General features: G+C 41.1%; 1 protein-coding gene across 1 annotated transcript; it reads right to left on the bottom strand.

Annotated features, from left to right (window-relative positions):
• Nucleotides 1-9,635: 9,635 nt before the first annotated feature.
• On the bottom strand, nucleotides 9,636-21,173 carry SLC32A1 (solute carrier family 32 member 1). Its single transcript, XM_026664883.2, has 3 exons — nucleotides 20,890-21,173; nucleotides 14,261-15,130; nucleotides 9,636-12,259 (listed from the first exon to the last, which is right to left on the bottom strand). Exons 2-3 carry the CDS (start codon nucleotides 14,636-14,638, stop codon nucleotides 11,072-11,074), a joined length of 1,566 nt encoding a protein of 521 aa, XP_026520668.1. The 5' UTR covers nucleotides 14,639-15,130; nucleotides 20,890-21,173; the 3' UTR covers nucleotides 9,636-11,071.
• Nucleotides 21,174-21,190: the final 17 nt, after the last annotated feature.

Here is a 21,190-nt window from a genome sequence, read left to right as displayed (position 1 = left end):
GCTTTTGATACCATTGACCATGGGATTCTCCTGGGGTGGCTTTGGGGGATGGTAGTGGGAGGCCTTGTGCTGTCTTGGTTCACTTCCTTCCTCTGCGGCTGCTCTCAGTCAGTATTGATAGAAGGGGAGAGATCCAGCCCTCGCCCACTGCTTTACGGTGTTCCACAGGGCTCTCTGCTCCTGTTCAACATTTATATGAAGCCACTGGGTGAGATCATCCATCACCATGGACTGAGGTATCACCATATGCTGATGATACTCAGCTCTATGTCTTGGCCCATAGTGAGTTAAGTGTTGCTGTGTCCTCCCTCTCGCAGTGCCTGGAGGCTCTTAGGAGCTGGATGGGGAGCAACTGGTTGAAACTAAATCCTTGCAAGACCAAGTGGCTCTAGGTTTGGGGTTCATTGGCTCAGGGAGAATTGCTACATTTGGTCTTGGATGGGGTGGCACTACCCATGCATAATCTAGGGGGTGTCCTGGACTCACGACTCCTGCTCGAAGAGCAGGTAGTGGTCATGGCCAGGAGGGCCTTTGCGCAACTGCGGGTTGTGCACCAGTTACACCTTTTCCTGGACCAACGGTCCCTACTCACAGTCACTCATGCCCTAGTCACTTTCCGTCTTGATTACTGCAACGCGCTCTACATGAGGCTGCCCTTGAAGAGCATCTGGAAGCTCCAGTTGGTGCAAAATGCAGTGGCCCACATGATTTTGTGCATGCACATGTGTCACCTCTCCTGCAGGAGCTGCATTGGTTGCCAATTTGCTTCCAGGTGCAATTCAAGGTGCTGGTTGTCACCTTTAAAACCCTTCATGGCTTGGGACCAGGTTATCTGAGGGAACATATCTTGCCATTCACATCTACCCGACCCATTAGAGTGGGGAGGCAGGGAATGTTGCGGGTCCCATCCCTGAGGGAGATACACCTGGTGGGACCCAGAAGAAGGGCATTCTCCATGGTGGCTCCCCCTCTCTGGAATATCACCCCAGAGATTAGAATGGCTCCCACTCTAGCACTCTTCTGAAAGGCACTGAAGACCTAGTTCTGCCAGTGGGCCTGGGGAACCAATATAGGATGGAGCCCATCAAATGGCTAATATGATCTGCTGTCATCAGGATGGGGAATGGGAGTTGGGCGGTGATATTTTTATTTTATTTTTTACAGATTTTGTTCTATTGTACTTTATTAATTTATTTAATTCTTTTTGGTAGTTTTTATTGTTTTTTATTTTTATATTTTATTTTAAATATGGTTTTACATTGTGTAAGCCACCTCAAGTCACCATGGGTGAATAGGCGGCAATATGAATGAATGAATGAATGAATGAATGAATGAATGAATGAATGAAAGAAAGAAAGAAAGAAAGAAAGAAAGAAAGAAAGAAAGAAAGAAAGAGAAAAAAATTTACAAAGCCAACATGGAGTTCAAGGAATAATTATTGGACAAGTCCAAGTGCTCAAGTCCACATGATCCCAAATAAAAATGTATTAGATGGTTCCAGCATTTCAGATGGTTCTGCAGCGATCTAGCTGATGATTTTTCAGCATGGCATGATGTTTCTGTGGAAGCATAACATATTGTTGATTGGTACTTTTCTTAGGTCATTAATGGTATTGTGCAAATGCTGGGAGATTGGAATACACAGAGGGTTTTGTAAAAAGAATAAGCAGGAATTTTTCAAAAGATGCATAATAGATTTACAACCAGTGTGACTTTCGTCTCCTTCCTTTGCTCTAATATCTACTCCATGGGATAAAAAGAACCTTTTTAAATTGCTGGTGTTAGATGAAAACCTGGGAAAATGCATTATGAAAACATTACTGTGGGGTCTATACCTTGATGTATGTACATTAAATAGGAATCAGACCAAAGAATTGATCACGGCCTCCTGGACTCAGAGTTGCAACTGAATCTAGGACAGATATTCAGATTCCGCAAGACCTCAACTATGTTTGATGGAAGAGTCATAATCTTATCTTTACATTCTGATCCATACTAACTACTAACAGAACTTTCTCTTTGAGCTGTTGCAAGACAAGTTCCACAAAATGAATGTAGGGAATGAACTATCCTGCATATTAAATTCCTCCTCTATTCATTACTAGTCATTTTGCATTTGTTTCTTAAGGCTTTGCTCATAATAAAGTATTTTTAAATTTTGTTTTGGTCATGAGAGAACCTCAGGCTTAATTTTGTACACTGAAATGAAACTGAAAGCTAAATTAAAACAGTTTCATTGGTGTTAAGGCACATTCATTCTAATAGAATTTGTTTATATGACAGGATAGCATTTCACTGAAGTTAACATTTCACTGAAAATCCAGTAGGGATTGGAAAACAGGTTTCTGTTTTCTGCTGGTCTTGCAGGAAAAAGAGTACTGCATCTAATTTCACTTTTTTGACATACTGATTAGATAGCAATAACTGCTTACATAACCAGATGTAACTAGTTAGACTCTCCTTGATACCTGTTCTATGGTGATTTTAAAAAATAGTGATTCCTCTTGCAGCATTCTTACATAGAAAGTGAAAAAAATGTTTGGAACCAGAGGGGTTCACTAGTTTTTTGGGACATCTCAATGTGTCCCTTTATCTTTCCAAATCAAAGCTTGAATATTAGGGCCACTGAGGGGAGAATGGGCAAAGTATAATATTGAATTGTACTTTCATGTTTCACAAACTGAGTCTTAATGCTGGACTTGTGATACAAACTTTTTACTTTTTTTATGACTCTACCATAACCAGAAACATGTGTATAGATTTACAACATCTGAATTCTACAGAAGAGAAAACAGAAAACTCTGAAAGGAGCAAACTGCAAGCCATTTTTGGCTTAATTTAATTCAGTGGCATTACAAAATAAGAGATGTAGCAAAAACTAGAGAAAAGAGTGATTGTAAATGAATCTGACCCATCCTGCAGATTGTTCAACTGTAGTTCTCAGCAGGATAACATTTCCCCAGACAGATCACAGCTTCTGCCAAAGGATCAATTGGTAGTTGTGGCCTTGAAAAACCCCTTTCACAGATTCATCTTGTATTATAGTTTAACCCCTTCCTGAATTGGGAGTCCCTATTCACAGTCCCTCATGCCTTGGATAACTTATGTATAGACCACCTGCAATGTTTTTGACATAGGGGCCTCATAGAATATAATTCAGAAGCTACAGCTGGCCCAGAATGCAGAAGGTGTGCCTGCCTCAGTATGATAAGTAGGCCAGTAATACCTCTGCTGCATGAACTGCACTAGTTATACTTTGCTTCTGGGGGGCTGGTTATCATCTATAAAGCACCTATAATATTTGGCATAGGTTTTGGACCAGCTAAAGCCCAACTGTGCCCATCCAATAAAGTATTATAGGGTTGGCATGCTTTAAGTCCCATCTATTACAAACTGTAACCTTGTGGGACCCACAAGGCATGTTTCCCCTCCATAGGCAATAGCCAATAGGATAGTTTACTATTACAGAACCAAGAATTATTTTCAGAATAAGCCTGTCTCATTTGGCAGCAAGTGGCTCCTTCAGATATCTCTCCTTTAAGAATAGCTAGATCCCTTACTCAAAATGCAGATATTCTCAAAAGGATTGGCACCTGATGGATGCATCCACATCATTTTCTTGGCAGCATGAAATAAATGGTTAACTTCTGATATTTTTTTAAAAAAAAACCTTTACCTTTTAGCTTTGGTCTCCTATCTAAATATTAACCAACTTCAACACAAGTTATTTTCTGAAATAGCTAAAGTCATTTGTCATTTATACCTTAGCATATTGACAAATCCAGCTTGTGTGTGTACTTTAAAGTGCTTTGTGTGAACTTGGAAAACTAGATTAAATTAGCCAGGTTTATTTATGCACCAGATAAAGGGTGCTGCAGCTCTTGAAACCTAATGTCTTTTAATAGAATATGTTAAGTTGTTGAGAAAGGCTGGTATCATACTTCTTCTGATGGGGAACACATTAAATCTTAGAAACTTGTACAAATAACACAGTTGTGTGTTACTTATGATCAATTACTCATGAACTGTTGTGTCTTACACTTCAAACTATTACTGAAAATAATAAAGTTCATTATCTATCACAAATGAATAGTCTTAGCGATACTCAAGCAAATCTGATGAAATAAATAACTGGCTTAATTGCCATTTTATTATCAGCTTTATTCAGCCTGGAACTATCCGGATAAGCTGGATTTCATTTCCCATAATTTCCAATCAGCATGATTAAGAGCAGCAGTTTGAGGAGGATCATAAATCATAAAGGGAAGGGGTGGTTAGAAGCCATAGAAAAGAACTGAGCGGTCCAGGCAGTAGCTGAGCAGATAACAACACCAGGAAATTTGTCTTAAGATTGGTACCTTCTGACTAGAATATAGGTTGGGAAAGAGAAAGTAGTTTCCAAATAAACCCTGAAGATTTTCAAGAAGGCAGAAATGATAATAGCATGGGTTGCTTTTTAAAGCAAACTTTCTCAATTTTAGCAGCTTTAAGATTGTAGACCACAACTCCCAGAATTCCCTAGCCAGAAGCTAACGGGTTGAGGGTTTCTGGGAGTTGTCATCCAACACATCTTAAAATTGTTAAAATCGAGAAAGTCTGCTTAAAGAACTGGCCTGCCCTGTAGAACCCCTCACCAGGAGAGGGGTTGTTGCATCATCCAACCTTCACTCTTCTGATATAACAGTGATGGGTATTTGATCAGCAGCCTTCTGGGGTTTATTTGCAAACCAATTTTCTTAGGCAATTGCTTGTTTGTAAATATACCTTTGGTTTAAACAAGGCAATCTGCACCCACATCATCGGTGGGGGAACTTGCAAAGTCTGCTCTTCAGTGCTTCTCTCTGCTTTTATACTCCTAGTACCTGTTCTGTCACCTTTGGCAGCCCTGAATCTTTCGTTTCTCTCCCCAACTCCCACCGCCAGTTTCTCTTACTATATCAAACAGAGTCTCTCTCTCTCTCTCTCCCTCCACCCTCCATGGAATAACTTGCCCAAAGGACATCCTACCTTTGTTTGCAAAAAAAAAAAAGAAAAAAAACCCGGAAAACGCCTGTCTTGAATAAATTCAAAGGAAAGGAGGACATAGGATTCCATCGAAGTATCCCTTTTCTCGACCCTGTTATTGGTGAAGGCTTATTTGGGTGAATTTTACTGGTTTCTACCAACGACCAGAGTGCCTCATACCTGTGAGAAATAAAGGGGAGAATCTTGTTTCAAAACTCGAACCATTTTAACACCGTTTCAGCTCCCGCGAAACTGCAGGGCGTCGGTCGTAAGAGACCCGCTAAGCAGCTTCTTCCTGCAAAGATTGTACACAACAACGGTGCACTGCATTACTTGAAATAGACTTACGAATTAAAAGTCCAAGGACGACCAAGTTCCTTGTCTTCTGGCGCGGCTCTTCCCTCAGTTGCTCCTTGCAAAACAAGCGGGTTCCAACGTTCTTGGGAACTTCTTGAGGGTCGAAAGCCTTCCGCCTGCCCCAAATCGGTTTCTATCCGAACGGTTGGGATTCTAAACGCCAGAAAAACTGGGAAATCGTGAATGCATATTCTCCATGCTTCTTGGAGAAATCAAGTTGGGAAGCTTATTAAAGCAGCCTTTTAGACTGCTTTTTTTGTGGGGGGGAGTTACCTATCCGTATCTTTGCCTTTAAACTTTGCCTTTAAGGCGCTTTTTAAAAAAATATTTATTATGCAAACGGTCGACCTTCCTACGGAGAAAAATTACATTACTGCAAGAGACGACAAAATTTTCTACTTTCAACGCTTCGGGAGCCGGCTTGCACAGCAGATACGTTGAAGGTTACGCACGAGCCGCAGGAGTTTCACGATGAAGTTGTGTGATGACGTGACGCCGAGCAGGAAGGGAATGATAACTCATGGTTGGGATGAGGATTGTCTCTACGAGGAGGTGAAGATCTAGTGAAAGAACTGTGCTGAGATATAGACGGCAATCCTATAAACAAGGTGGCGTGTATACTTTCCTTGAAAAACTGCCTTCTTAAAGGTGCTCACTTTATTTCTGAAAGATTTTATCTATATCTACTCACAAGCTTCTGTTACTGGTTTCCATTGGACTTTTATCAAGGGACCCTTGGTTTCCATTTCTCTTTTCCTTTCCAGGAAAAAAAAAATATCTTTTTTTTCTGCATACAATAGGTAAAGGCAAAGGTTTCCCTGTCCAGAGAACTGTGAAATTTCACATTTTGAATCTAATTATAACACAAGAATGAGGGTCTCTTGCTCTCTTTCAAATGGATTGTGTTAAAAACGTAGAAATTATTTTTTTAAAAAAAATCCTCACTTTTACGTGTTTGATAAATATTTTTATAGAACATTTTCTAAGAGATTTTTATTTCAGTGATACTCCAATCAACAAGTTTGTGAAAAGATTAGATCAGGGGTGTCCAACCTTGGCAACTTTAAGACTTGTGGACTTCAACTCCCAGAATTCCTCAGCCAGCTTTGCTGGCTGAGGAATTCTGGGAGTTGAAGTCCACAAGTCTTAAAGTTGCCAAGGTTGGACACCCCTGGATTAGATACTCTCAAATATGAGTTTTGGAGAAAGCAATCTTTAAGTGGTCCCTAGGAGGCACTATTTGAAATTCCTGATAGGGATAAAGAAAGAATTTAACCAGGAAAAAAGAAAGGTAGAACTTTTAAAAAAAAAAAACATTGTTACAGTATGGTTAGTTGCACAGTCAGCCAAATATTTAGACTGGATTTGACATTTGTATCCATATCAAGTCTTTTTCCAAGGACTTAGATAGATATATGTGGTTGTTAAATAATATTTAAGGTACCAAACAACTTATTTAGTAATTAAGTTACTGTTAAAAATTATTCATATATATACAAAAATATGAAATCACAGATGCCAGTTCTTTAGCTGTTGTTGACCTTCATATGCATTGAGTTCTTCCCAACTACCTAGGATATTGTAATATATTGGTTAGTATATGTGCAGATCAAAGCAGCATGGCCTTTTGTAATTGTCAGGTAGGGGTTTTTTATGCACAAAGATTTTTTGGTATTGTACCTGTGTGCCAATAACTCTTGGAATCACCATGAGCAGTTTATGCCACAATCTTTCAATGTTGGTTTTCAGATCTTGATACTTTATGATCAATTCTTTGTCTTCTAGTTTACTATCCCCTGGTATTGCCACATCAGTTAATCACACTTTCTTCTTTTCAAGCATAGTTAAATGTGATTTATTATGAGCCAAGATTTCTTCAGTTTGTATTTAGAAATCTCACAATGGATTAATTTGCTCATTTTTGCTACTTTTCAGCTCTATATTCCCATCAATTTATCATTACTAGCAGATTATAATTTTTACAGATGTTCCAGTGAATTATTGTGGTGACTGTGTTATATCATTTATAATCAGTTTGTGTGGTCTTCTTTCAGCAATGGAGTATAAGATCTACTGTTTCTTCTGCTTCTTTGTACATCCTGCACTTTGAATAATTTGATGGCTTTTTATTTATTTAATTTAATATGCTTGTCAAAGATGCCCTAAATCAGAATTATGATTATAATTTTAATAGACTAATTTTGAGAACAAGCTGTCTTCCTTTGGAAAGATAATATAGTTTCTATTGTAGTGGTTAGGACTACATGTCAGCACTACTCTGAAATTCAATTATTCACATTTTGTTAAATGGTACTTCTTTTTTATGTCATCTTTCCTTCAAGGCAGTCAGGAACAATATCTAAGAGCTCAAAATCAACATATAATAGTAGAACTGAACAACACTTTTATTCAAAGATGAGAGTTGGGCTATATTATGATGCCTATAATCTCCAAATATATCCAGTAGCTTAGTTAATTTAAATAGTATCTTATTTGGAAAAAATCCATTAGTGTCTTTCAAAATATTTAAATGGGTCAAAAAAAGCTGTAACACAGTTTAAATAAAACATTTCCATGAAAAGATTGTCATAAAAAGAATTAAACTGGAATTAAACTTCAAACATCAGGAAACATCTCAAGAACATGTCATTTCCCATGTCATTTCAGTACTGCATTATTCAAACCCCATTGCAAAGATTTAAGATTTAAGAGCTGTACTACCTAATTTTTATATTGCCCTTTCATAAGACTCAGGGTGGTGCACAAGCCGTTAAGAAACAATAAATTGTGCCATGAATACCGTGACCTCAACCTAAAATGAACTAAAATCCATAATGTAGAAGATAGACCTAACAGACTCCCAAAGAAAATGCTCAGAAATCAAGGTCCCTTTCAAAAGTACAATTTTCATTGCACTTTGGAGGGGTAGGCTCACTTCTGGGATTGACATATTTCATCAGGGGAAAGCTACCACAATGAAGTCTGGCCACCTGGTCTTATCAGGTCTTACTTAGAAGCTACCAAGGTGGGCAGTCATGTTGGAAGAAGTTCCTGATTTATTTTACAGTTGTCAATTGGTATGGTACTTTGAGGTTTGTGCAAGCAAGAGGAATCCTTCTTGCACATTTTCTTTTTAAAAAATGGGGTACAGTCTTAGGTTGTTAGGAGATAGGCAAAGTTCTTTGATCTTTGGCCTTTCATGGAAGATTACCATAATAAAAAATGTGTTCATAAAAGGAGATAATCCTACTTGGATTGCCTCTCCTGTACTTTGAAAAGATATAGTCCAGAAAGAGGACTACCAGATAATTAATTCTTACATTGAGTAGATCCACGGATTCTTGTTGCTATTCCTGTTTCCTTCCCTCTTAGTTTCAACTTCCATTCTGTAAAACTGAATTACTCAAAACTAAAATACTCAAAATGCTCATTTTGTTGCATGAAATATTATGGAAACTTTGAAAATATTTTACAGATTGAAAAGAATAAGAATACAACATGAATTGGGAAATTGAATACCCAGAAATATAATTAAGTAAACAACTGAAATGAAAGAGATAAAGAAGAGAACATAAGTAACTGGATGGATGGATGGATGGATGGATGGATGGATGAATGGGAGATAGATAGATAGATAGATAGATAGATAGATAGATAGATAGATAGATAGATACCCTGTTTCTCCAACAATACGGCCTCCCCCAATAGGAAGTCCCAGCATGTTTGATAGGCATGAAATGAAATTAAGCCCCTCCCCCCAAATTAAGGCCTATATTAAAACATGCGAAATGGGGGGGAATGGTGGGGGGGTTTGCCGTTAGGAAGTACTTTTGTGGCACACCTGGATATGGTGCTGCCTGCGTTGACCCCGATACGAAGTGCCCCACCAACACTGAGGTCAACATCCAAGCCATCGCCGCCCGCCCGAACATGCAAGGGGGGGCAATTAAGTCACCCCTGAAAAGACAGCCTAGCCATTTTTTCAGGGCTCAAAAAAGAATAAGACCCGGCCTTATTATATGAGAAACACGATAGATAGATAGATAGATAGATAGATAGATAGATAGATAGATAGATAGATAGATAGATAGATAGATAGATAGATAATGATTGATGATAAATAAATTAGATAATTAGATATAGATGATAGATAATTAAATTATATTTAGTACGATATGTAGGTAGAAATTATGCTCAAAGACCTGAAAACTGAATTAAAATAAAAAGAGAAGAAAATCACATAGTGTGATCCACACTAAATGATTTCAAAATAATAAGTGTTAAATCTCAAATATATTTTGAATAGTCCTATGCAATAAATGAGTAACCAGAAGACAAAAAATTCACAATACTATTGGCAAATAACTTCCATCACAATTCTCATAGAATACTGCATTGTGTTTTGGCTGAATATTAAATGTTCTCCATAAATTGGAGAATCAGTTCATAATTCAATGCTAAAGCAGAGAGAAAATTCCACTGAAATCTTAGTTCATTAGTTCTAGATAGATATGCACACTGTAGAACTACTGTGAACCAAGAAATCACCCATTCAAAGTTGGTATATCACTTGAATTCAACACATGCTTTATTACATACATTATATGATGTTTCTTAATCCACCTTGTACCTACAAAAATACCTGCTGACTTACCCTGCAATGGAAAAAGAGGTAGCTACAAAGAAGAAAGACATGCTGAGTTGCAATGGAGCTTGGTTTCAAATAAATATCGATAGATGAGATGCTTTGAGGGATTCCTAGAACAAACCATACCAGCCACAATTCTTATGGTTTCTCTTTATTGTTTGATATATTGATGAATCACATTCTATGTTAAAGATAAATTTTCTGATATACATTTGTCATTGTATTTACCACAATTACATCACACATACATTTGAAACAGCTCCACAAACCTGGTAGTTGCACAGAAATGTTTTCTTGTATATGATTTATTCTTATCCATAATAGCTGTCAAATCCAACAATTTTAATTCTTTTTGTTTTTAAGAATAGGAATAAAAGTAACTCAATCCTCAATAACTGATGCTAAGTCTCTGATCTCAGCTGCAGGTCAGCTACAGATGTTTACTCAAAATGGGACATGCTGGTACTGGAAATGAGCTGATATGGAAGTGTTAAAGCAGTTCTTACAGATTGTTTTAATATACAGCTGTAAACGTTACAGTTTGCTAGGCTCAGGGATGGTCATCAGAGCCATTTCAATTTGCTCCTCAAACAAATTTAGCATCAAGCCGTACATGTACTCCAGTGATCCAGCATAATGATCCCAAGCAACTGGATGGACATTTATATTATTTTTAAACAATACTGAGTTGCATAAAACCTGCAAAAATACTACCATGGAATCTCTCCTTGTTTCCGAACAGAGGATTTTTACTCTCTTTATAAAGATTAAATGTATGTAGATTATAAAGTGAAGAAGACAGGGAAATATTCCAAATACTTTTTTCTCTGATAATATCTAAATAATACAAAATATATAGGGTTTCTTCATTTATTTAAAAAGTCTGTTGGGTAAGCCTCTGATCTGGAAACTCGCTTATGTTTGTCGAGTGTAACTTCACTAAAATAACAGACATTTCTCTTTTATGGGGATGCATCTTTTGGCTATGTAAATGTTCTGTGGGGGGGGTTATTTATTTATTTTTGTTCTCCTCCCTCCAGTGCAACCAATCTAGCCCATCTTTTAGTCTTCTGAATTGGTTCTAAAAGCTTCAATGAGGCCTTCTAAAGAGTGAATGAAGCCTGACACACTGCATATACCGCCTATTACAAAAATGGCCACATCAAAGAAGACGTGGTGCCACAAGAGTTTCCTCCATAATAGCTTCAGGTGGAAAAGGCTGGGAAGGAGGAAACAGAGGCCTGCCCCTGTGAGGCTTCCTGTGAGGCCCATCAGGAGGGCAAAATGGGGGACATAAATGGCCATCAGCAAGGTGAACACCACAAGAGCACACCTAAGGGTGAGTCCCCAGGCTTTCAGCCTCCCGTCACCCCCATAGCAATTAGGAAAGCAAGCCCTGGTTCCTTCTTGGAAGAGAGATTTCTCCAAGACCTCCACAGCTGCAAAGAAAGGCAAAGGATAGGAGAGCAAAGCCTTGGCTACCAAGAAAAGGTTAACGACAGCTCTAATGGTGGATGGCAAGTTGTCTGTAATGACTTCTTTTGTATCGTCAGCCCAAGTCAGGTAGGCTACCAAGGCAAAGAGCCCCTTCAGGATGCAAGCGGCTATGTGAGTCCAGTTCATCATGCAGTGGAACTCCTTTGGATTGTGCATGTTCCCTTCCAAGGAAGGCAGAAAGATCTGAGAGGTGTAGCTGAAGACAATGATGCCAATTGAGATGGGGAACTTCTTCACATCAATGTAAAACTTGACTTTATCCCATGCCCAGTCCCGGGCTCTGGAGAGGCAGTAGGCAATCACTAAAATGTTGATCACAAAATGAGCCAAGGTGCAGAGTAAACTGAATTTGGAAACAGCTTTGAGGTTCTTCAAGAAAGCACAAGGCAGAAGCGCTGCTGTCGCAATGATGGACCATGATTTCTGGGACACTGGCAAGTTTGGGAAGCTGTTGTACATCAGGTTACCACTGACCACTACATACAGGATGCAGGTCATGACCAGTTCTATGATCTGGGCCACATTTACAATCCTGCCCCCGAGACTAGGAAACCTAGGAGTGCAGCAAGCATTGGCAATATCCACATAGGAGTCTCTCACCCTGACTATCTCTCCGTCTTCATTCTCTTCATAGAGACAGGCAATGAGGATTTTCCCAGTGTAGCAGCAAACCACTGCTGCAAAAATGATTAAAAAGAGTCCTAGGTATCCACCGTGAAGGATAGCATAGGGCAGGCCAAGAACAAACATCCCCTAGAAAGACAGAAAATGGATATTGTATTGCTCAGATTGATTTGTGAGGGAGCAGTTACTCTCCCAGAAAATGCACAAATGGAGATTATAAGAACCTAATTTTTTTTTAATTCCATGCTTAATTCCAAAATTAAAACGTATAAAAATAGGAAGGATAGGCTTCATTTTTCTGCACAGACATGTTCTCAAAAATATTACTTTCATCAATTCTCATGTAGCTAGGAAGCACGGTAACAGGGGCAGATCCTCTCTCCTTGAAAGAATTGGTTTGGTTTTTCTTTTAAAAAAAAGAATTTAAAGCTCAAAATGCATACATTTTGAAACTACAAAACTTTTTGGGATTCCAGGGCAATTTAAAAATAAATAAAATCATCATAATAAAACCAGTACTTCTTAAAACTGTGGATGCAAAAGTTAAAACACTTTTTTAAAAAATCAATTTAAGTAATACAAAGAGTTTGGTCCTAGATCATCCTACAAATGCTTGACAAAAAAGGCATCTGTTCAATAGCTTTGTAAAAAAAAAATAGTACGCTATAGGAGTCAACCACACTTCCTTGTGAAATGTATGTCTTTGACCACATACCTAAATCACCCAAAACAATAACTGTAAACTCACTAAAATTACCCTGACTTATTTTGGTTGTAATGCCTCTGATTTAGATACAAAAATGCAGTGTGATGAACAGGTTGCTATTAAATCAAATTGTACATGCTACTGCTGTTCACTGGGATAGAAGCCATTTTTATCATCTAAAAATAATTCACTTAAAGGATTAAAACTGAATACATAGACTAAATTGTTTTATAAAGTAATCATATGCATATCTACTAAGAAGTAGTTCTCACTGAGTTCACTACAGCTTATTTTCAAATGAATAGGGACAGAATTTCAAACTATACCCTTTGCAGTTATATAGAGGTTATTTTTGCAGAAAGTTAGAACTTATAATTTAAGACAGCTAGAAATGCCACCAAAAAAGGCTAATTAGTGAAAATAAGATTGACTGTTGCATTTGTTTGCATGTTTAAGTTAGATATTAATCACTGTCCAATAGTTTGGGTGGAGGGAACAGCAGAAATATTATGGAAATTTGCTTTCAGATCTTCACTAGTGAATAAAAAATGATTTTGACTATAGAAATGCTATTCAATTTCCCTAAAAGTTCATTTCCTGATTAGTACTTTCTTTCAGGTCTGAACAATATTGGATTGAAAGGAGCAAATCTTTTCTAGGTGCAATTTTGTTATGGTACATCTTATTACTGTGTGTAGACAATACCAGCAAATTATAAAATAACTGGGATTATACAATCAGGTTTTGCAGATTAAGCATCTACAAAACAAAACAATGCAAGGAGGGAAGGGGTTGTTTCGCTCTTTTGAAATTTTCCAAATGCCTCCATCTAAAGCAAAAATAAAATAAAACATCTATGGGAGAATGGCTGTCTCATTTGGACCATGTGCTGCTTTGAGCATAGTAAAACAAACTCAGGCATAGATACAGATGAAACTGGAAGGATTAGATAGAGCGAATGTAGAATGCACAATTTAACGGCAATTTTTTAAAAAACAATTGCCATCCCATCATCATTAACACAGATCGAAATTGCCACAATAGAGGTAAGTCTGGCTAGATTTGGGGGAGGAGACAAAGATAGGGGAGGGAGCAAGTGCAACAACGCTTGGAACGTGTTGATTCGTGTTCTTGAATTAGAAAGTGATTTTTTTTTTTAACCTTTCTCGAACGTGCAGTTACTTGAAACTGGGTAGACAGCCATTTACATAGTTGGGCAGTGGATGGGATAAAGATGTCCTTCTGGGGGCACCTTCTGTTTCTAACATCCAAGGTGATGAACATCAGGGACCCTACTCTAGATGAGTGAACCCCTACTGTCCCTCAGACAATCTGGATCCCTTGGAAACTGAGGCCAAGGAAAGTCCCCATTAAACTCAGGATTTCACCCAACGGAAAAAGGGAAATGGAGTTTTGAAGGTTACCTGGATGGCATTGGTGACATTCCAGCCGGCTTCCCAGGCGGTGATCCTGGGCTTCCCTTGAGTGGACAGCTCGGAGCACACGCCATCGTCCTTGGAAGTGGAGGGAGGCAGGGGTCCCGTGCCGTCCCTCTGGTAGTGGGTATCTCCTTCCAAGGGCGGCTCACCTCCTTCCTCGCTGCCCTCGGACTTCAGGATGTCCATCTGCAGTCCCTGCCGGTGCTCGTAGTCCAGGTCATCGCAGTGAACAAACCCCACCGCTTCTTCGTCGGTCGCTGCCTGGAAGCCCATGCGGGCAAACATGCCGCTGACCTTCGCCTGGGACTTGTTGGAAACCGAGGTGGCCACGTTGGAGATCTTGCTGCGAATTAGCGTCGCCATGATGCTCGCCCGGGCTGCCTCGCTTGTAAGTGGGGACGGGTGTTAGAGGCACCGGCCAAAGGCTCGGGAAGCGGGTAGCGGGTGGAAAGGGGCCGAAGCCGACAAAGCTACTGTGGTGCCAGACCCGCTTGGCACGCCAGTCCTGCCGCTGCTGCTGCTGCTGCTGCTCCGGCGGTTGAGGGCGAGCCTTAGAAGGGCGCTATCTCCACTCTCGCCTGGCACTGGACCTTCGCCTCTGCAGAGTCGCTTGGACCATGACCTCGGCACCTGCAGGGGCAGCTCTCGCCTTTTGCCTGGGGCATAGGCTCTTCAGAGGGCGCGACAGGTGTGGGCTGGAAGCGGCTGGAATGCCTACCTCGCCGCCGGCAGGCAGCTCAGCTCCTCTGCCCAGACGTCCTTCCACCTTCTCTCCGGCTTCTCCCCTTTTTCGGAGTCGAGAGACGGGCGGGTTGTCTCTCCAGCCTCGGCGGTGCCAATGCAATGCAGAGAAACCTGGAGGGGAGGGGAGGGGAGGGGAGGGAGGGGGTGAGAAGCGAGAGGGGGGACGCGCAGCGGTCACCAGATTGCCACGCAAGGCTTCGGCTGTGCGCGGCACGTCTCGGTCCCCACGCGTCGAACTAGCAGAAGGAAAGAGGAGGGGAGGGGAAACGGGATCGGGGGGTGGGGTTGGGGTGGGGTGGGGTGGGAGGAAGGGAGCCTGAGGAAAGGTTTGCTGCATTTCTGGGGGAGGTCCCCACCAAAATCTACTTCTCTCCTCCCCCTCCCCCAAGAGCAACACCCACGCCTGAGACAAACTGCAGAGGGAAAGGAAGCGGGGCACCAGTTGGCATCTTCATGCATCTTTTCCTTTCCAGCCGCGGTTTGCAGAACGTAGCCAAACCCAGCTTTGATATAAAAATCGGGGGCGGGGGGACGGACACGCATGTTATCCGCAATCGCCCCCACATCAATTATTATCTGGCTGGGAAATGACCCTTTTCTCGCCCACCGCCCTCTGTGTTCGTTCGGTTCAATTCTCCTAAGAATTGTGTCTCTATTGGGAGAACCTAAATATTATTAGCCTGCCCAGGATGAAGAGAAAAGTGCGGGGAATGATGCCAGCAAGGCAGGCCTAGAAAAAATGGAGGTGTTGTAATGGACTCCTTGGATTATCTATTGGCAGTAGGGTGAGAGCTAAGTAAGTTTAGGGTAAGCCCCAAATCGGAAGGAGCCTGGAAACACCGTTTCAGACTGCAGTAATCCGTTTGATTACAAGCTTTAATGAAATATATCAGCCTAGCCTCAAAATTTGTTTCCAGAACTCTGATTTTTGGCTACAGCAGAGGGGTACTACATCAGATTTGTCCGGTTTTAAGGCTATAACGGGAAATACTCGTGTGCGACGGTTTTGCTTCGAATTCTGTTTACATGGCTAAGCGAATTGCTGCGATGCTCCACCAACTGCGTACCGCATTTCTCTTTCTCTCTCTCTCTTGTCTTTAGAATTTATGTACGGCGTTATCCATTTTCTTTACTACCTGCGGTTTAATATCGTCATATTTTTAGACGGAAGAGTGACTCTTTTAATTTTAGCCAACCTTTAAGACAGCACCTGGCTCGATAAAATACTGCAGCAAGAAATAGGGTGTTGCGGCTGCGTGGGCGGAGATGGGGGGGGCTGGCAGGTGTTGCGAAATTGAAATTGAAAGCACCTTCGGCCCTTTCAGCCAACTCGCGGCTCTTTTGATTGGTTGCTTATCCTTCTTCCCAATCACTCCCCTTTTATTAATAGGAAATTAAATCTTCTTATAATAGGATCGCGCCCTCCTCCATTCTGATGATAGTTTTCTCAAAATACTGAAACGTGTGTTTTGGAAAGAAATCGGATTCAATTTCAGAGGACAGGTTTTGATTGTGCGTTTGGAACAAAAGAAAGGCAAAGGAGAAAAGAAACAATTGTTCGTCACATTTCTCCCGATCTATCTATCATCTATCTATCTATCTATCTATCTATCTATCTATCTATCTATAATCGTGAGAAACTGTAGACCGGAGTTATTACGAATAAAAGTTGCAATGTGCAAGAGTGGAAGATGGACTAGAGATGACGGAGTTTTCGTTCTTCCCCGCTCTATCGTTGATTCCCCCCCCCCCCTTTATTCTATTGATAAATAGTTGTGTGCTGGTCCTGAGAACTCAAGGGATTTATTCGACTTATGCATTAATCAACGTCTCTGAATCTTTTGAAGTAAGCTGGTATAAAATGCCATATAAACTAATAAAATGTTTCACTTTATTAAATACTTTTTGAGTAAATATATATGCCTGAAAGGAATCATAAAAAATTATGTCATTGTCTGCGTCATCTTGGCTGAGTTTTTAAGTAGTAAGATTCAAAATAGTCGCTATTATTCAGAAACAGGTTCCTGGTTTTGAGAAAGATTCAAAGGTTACACCAGGCTGGACAGCCCGTTCTATTTCTGCATTAACCATATGAGCCAGCTGGGTGATTTTAGTTGTCTCTCTCTCTCTCCCTCTCTCTTCCCTCTCCCTCCAACCCACCTCACAGGGTTGTTGTGGGGAAAAGAGGAAGAGAAAGGACTATTATATATGTTCGCTGTCTTGAGTTATTTATAAAGTAATAAAAGTAGAATAAAAATAAATCTTTGTTTTCTAAAGGTACTTGTTGGAGTTACATAAAGATTTATACAGCCGCAGTTACACTCGGCTGGAATTTACAAGTAATGTAAGGTAATGTTTCCATTTTAAAAATAGCCGCCTCGGCATCCCTTTAATTAGAAAAGAGCGAAAGGGAAAAGAGATGCAGCCGCAGTTTAGCCAAAACTACCTCCAGCTTTGCTTTGAAGAAGGAATTATCACATATCGTTGCACAAATAGGTCGGGGAAGAAAAGCGCAGGCGGGTCCCCCCCCCTTCCGCTCCATATTTAGAAATGGCCAGCAGGCATGTGAACCAAAGGAACAGTCAAACTGCATCCAAATTTTAATTCTCATTGTGAAATGACAGTGCCGCATCCTCACGCATGCACGCACCTCCGTTGCACCGAACCTAAGGAAAAATATTCTTAACATTGGTCACATTTCTAAAACAAAACCAAAGTGCATCCTGGCATCCGTTTCATTAGGAAGCTCCATTTATAAGTATTAATTTAAGTGGTTTTAATTGTCAGCAGTCCTACTTTTAAATTTTAAATATTTTTTAAAGAAATACACAACTGAACAATTGTAAGGAAGAACATTGCCTTTCTCAGACAAATTTTAATTTAGATGGGCATATAGAACTGGATAGCCCGTTCTTAGATTGTTTTTTTAAAAAAAAAACTAACCAAAAAAAGAATAGCCTTCTTCTCTTTCTTCCCTTCTGTCCTCCCACACCAAAGAAAGTAAAATTAGGTATATTTCCTGTTAAAACCAAAACGCAGTAGACATGTTCATCACAGGTTTTACATATGATTGTAACCCCAACTGAGGAAACATGTATTACTTATTATACTGTGTACTTAAAATCTGTTGTGTTTTGCAAAATGATATGAAAGAACGGTTCAGAATAAATAGCATCCTACTTCTAGCTCCCAGACAATTGGTATGACCAGGAAAGGTCAAAGGCAGTTTCTCCCCCGCCCTAAATCCCCCCGAATTCTAAATGGGGAAGCCCCATTGTCTTCATTAGGTATTCTTTGTTAGATGACGTCGGTGCTCCCAATTCGATCCCCTCTCTGGCGTTTATCCCTCCCATGTTCCTTTCTTTGCTGAGACAGCCTTTCTAGTTCAGAAACAAACGAGCAGCCCGCAGCCATCTTATTCCACTCCCTTCTCTTCTCTTAGGTTGGTCATTTCCCCTCAAAATTCTTATTTCAGTAGTTGGGTTATTTGACTCCGAAATTTTCTCGAGCTGTCCGCGCTAGAAGCAGAAGCGCTGTTGAGGAAAAGGGCTTTCTATTCTTTGCCCTAGCGAGTCCATATGGCTAAACTGAAATGGCGCGAGGTTTTCCCTCTAAAATGGTTATTTTACTTGACAGTAAAGGAAAGGCTCGGGACCCGACCGCTGGCTTAAAAGTTTCAGAAACTTTTCATCCTAAAAATGACCCAAGCGGTCATTTGACCTATTTTGGTCGTCTTCCAAACGTTTATCGCGATGCAGTCAATACGGGCATTTGTGTTTGTATAACGCACCGGATATGGTCAGTTTCAAATTTAGCAGGGGCTTTCGCACAACCGGTTAGTTTTTACCCGCGTTAGCTTTTTTTTTTTTTTTTTTGGTTAGGTAGGATTTTTAGTTCAATATATTGTGCAAACCCTGAAGACCAGTTAATGCACCAGCCAGGTTAAGCCTAATGTATAAATGCGGCCATTAAGTGCCCTCATTAATTCACAGGCATTATCAATCTTTTTCTCTGCTTTGACTCAATTTCGTCCTTGAAAAAGACAGCGAGGGGAGGGAGGGCAAGCTTTCAGACGCTATTTGGAGAGTGGGACCAATTTGGCTTCCAATTGAAATAATTGACTTTCCCTACGCGTTTCGGTTGTAAATGTAAATAGCACCCGTACAACTCCCACCTAAACTTGATTCAGATTAATTTATCCGGCAAAGACATCTTTCTCTCCTCTTCCCAACGGCCTGAGGTGCATTTAAAAGTTTAAAAAAAAGAAAGAAAGAAATCGATTAGAAGGGGATTCATCCCGAACCGCATAGTTAAAAGTTCTGTAGAGATTCTCAGTGATCCAGGTCCTGGTTGTCCCAAAGGTGCTTTTTTTTTTCAGGAGGCCACTGGACTTTCTTGTTTTGTTTTTTTCCTTTGAAGACGTTTCGCTTCTCATCCAAGAAGTTTCTTCAGCTCTGACTGGATGGTGGGGAATGGAAGGATTAATATTCCTTACAAATAAAATGTCTTCAAAGAAAAAGAAAAAAAAGGAAAAAAAAAGTCCAGGTGTTGCCTCCTGAAAAAGCACCTTTGGGATTAGAAGGGGTTAAACTCCTCATTTCCTTTGTGGGGAGCTTTGGATAGAATATTATCATTAAATATAGCAAGGCTCCTTGCAAGTGGATTGAGAAAGTCTATTTCCGAAAATAGCCAACGGCAAAATACTTCGCCGCCTTGGCCAAGAATGAACTACTTCGCCGGCGTCTCCAGAGTCGCCAGGGAACCAGCCCCGTTGTTTTTTAATTGCCGAAGGCGCTCTTTGACGCAAATTATACTGTTTTGCTTTGTTCCTTGCACCGGTAAAACACTCCGTAGACCGATAAGGACATGAAATAAAATTCCACCAAAAACCCTCAACCGTCACGGACTGAACAGATAAACCCAACCAGAAGGTCACAAGGTTCGCGGGCGCTGCTTTTTCAGAGGTGCCCTAGCAAGGGGTCTCCAACCTTGGCAACTTTCAGCCTGGTGGAATTCAATTTCCAGAATTCCCCAGAGTTCTGGGAGTTGAAGTCCTCCAGGCTGAAAGAGACCCCTGCCTTAGGCGACGGAAGACCTGCCTTGTGTGGGGGGATGCGCGGGATGCTGAGCTTCCTCTTTTGCAACCTAGCTGGTGGCGACCCCTGCCTTAGGCGACGGAAAGCTGGACCTGAGGAAAGCCAAGGGTGCCAGTTTTTTAAACCGGATTGTTCCCCCATCAGCCGCTTCCCCGGTTTGTTGGACAGCAAACTTCTCATAATTCGCAGTCAGAAGGTTGGCGAGGCTGACTGCGAATTCAGGAACTCCACCCTGGATTGGGCGGGGGGGGGACACGAAAAACTAAACCGAGTGTGATCGGATTAAAATCTATACAAGACCAAGAAATAATCCCAGGAATGTAAGGAAGTCGGAGAAAACCAGACCAGAAGAACACGGAGGCGAATCCCGTCCTACTGACGGCCAAGAAAGATCCGCGAAAGGTCCATCAAAAGTCACCAGACGTTGAACTCTCGGAAACTTCAGCCTTTTTTAGACTTAACTACCCGGGGAAGGGAGGAAATGGGAGGGGCACCAGGTTAGGAAAGGAGTTCCAGCCCGTTCCCTTTGACTCCAGCTTCGCCCAGGAAGAGGCGAGCCTGCGTTTGGAGCCCTGCGGAAACAAAAGGCAAAAGTAGCAGCGATTTGTAGCGATGGATCGAACTCCTCCCTCTTGGCTTCTGTAGGGAAGCCTACAAGCAGCTACAGGGGAGTAACTTTTTTTTTTTTTAATTCTTCGGACTTTCTTCTCGGGGTACCTGGTCGGGATCCCCCTTCAAGGAGAGGCAGCTGTAGTCAGGGGCTGCGTAACTCACCGCCGAACGCTAGAAGCCTTTCTCCTCTCTCGCCGCTGGCAACTCCGCAAAGAGAGATGCTGCAAGTTCCCTCGCAAAGCAGAGCAAGTTATTGCACGCGGTTGAGCTGGTGTATTGTCGGGGGTAGAACCGAGGGCGATTGCCACGGTTTCCGAGGAAAAGATAGCAGCCCGTCGGAGCAAAAAGCGAATCTTCCTTCCTTCCCACCTAAACACTGAAGCTGCCTCCTGCCCTGCTTAGATTGCGCCAACTGCGCTCCTTCGCCACCAGCTAGGTTGCGAAAGAGGAAGCTCAGCATCCC

Source organism: Notechis scutatus, chromosome 3, assembly GCF_049901735.1.
Source record: "Notechis scutatus isolate UNSWTSFEM ecotype Mainland chromosome 3, rNotScu1.2, whole genome shotgun sequence".
NCBI classification, from domain to species: Eukaryota; Metazoa; Chordata; class Lepidosauria; order Squamata; family Elapidae; genus Notechis; species Notechis scutatus.
The sequence above is the reverse complement of the archived record's forward strand: the minus strand, read 5'-3'. Positions and strand labels throughout refer to the sequence as shown.

Coding starts and splice junctions, on each gene's coding strand:
- SLC32A1 (XM_026664883.2), bottom strand. CDS start 14,638: ATGGCGACGCTAATTCGCAGCAAGATCTCCAACGTGGCCACCTCGGTT. Junction 12,260..14,260: donor ATGTCACCAATGCCATCCAG/GTAACCTTCAAA, acceptor CTGTCTTTCTAG/GGGATGTTTGTTCTTGGCCT.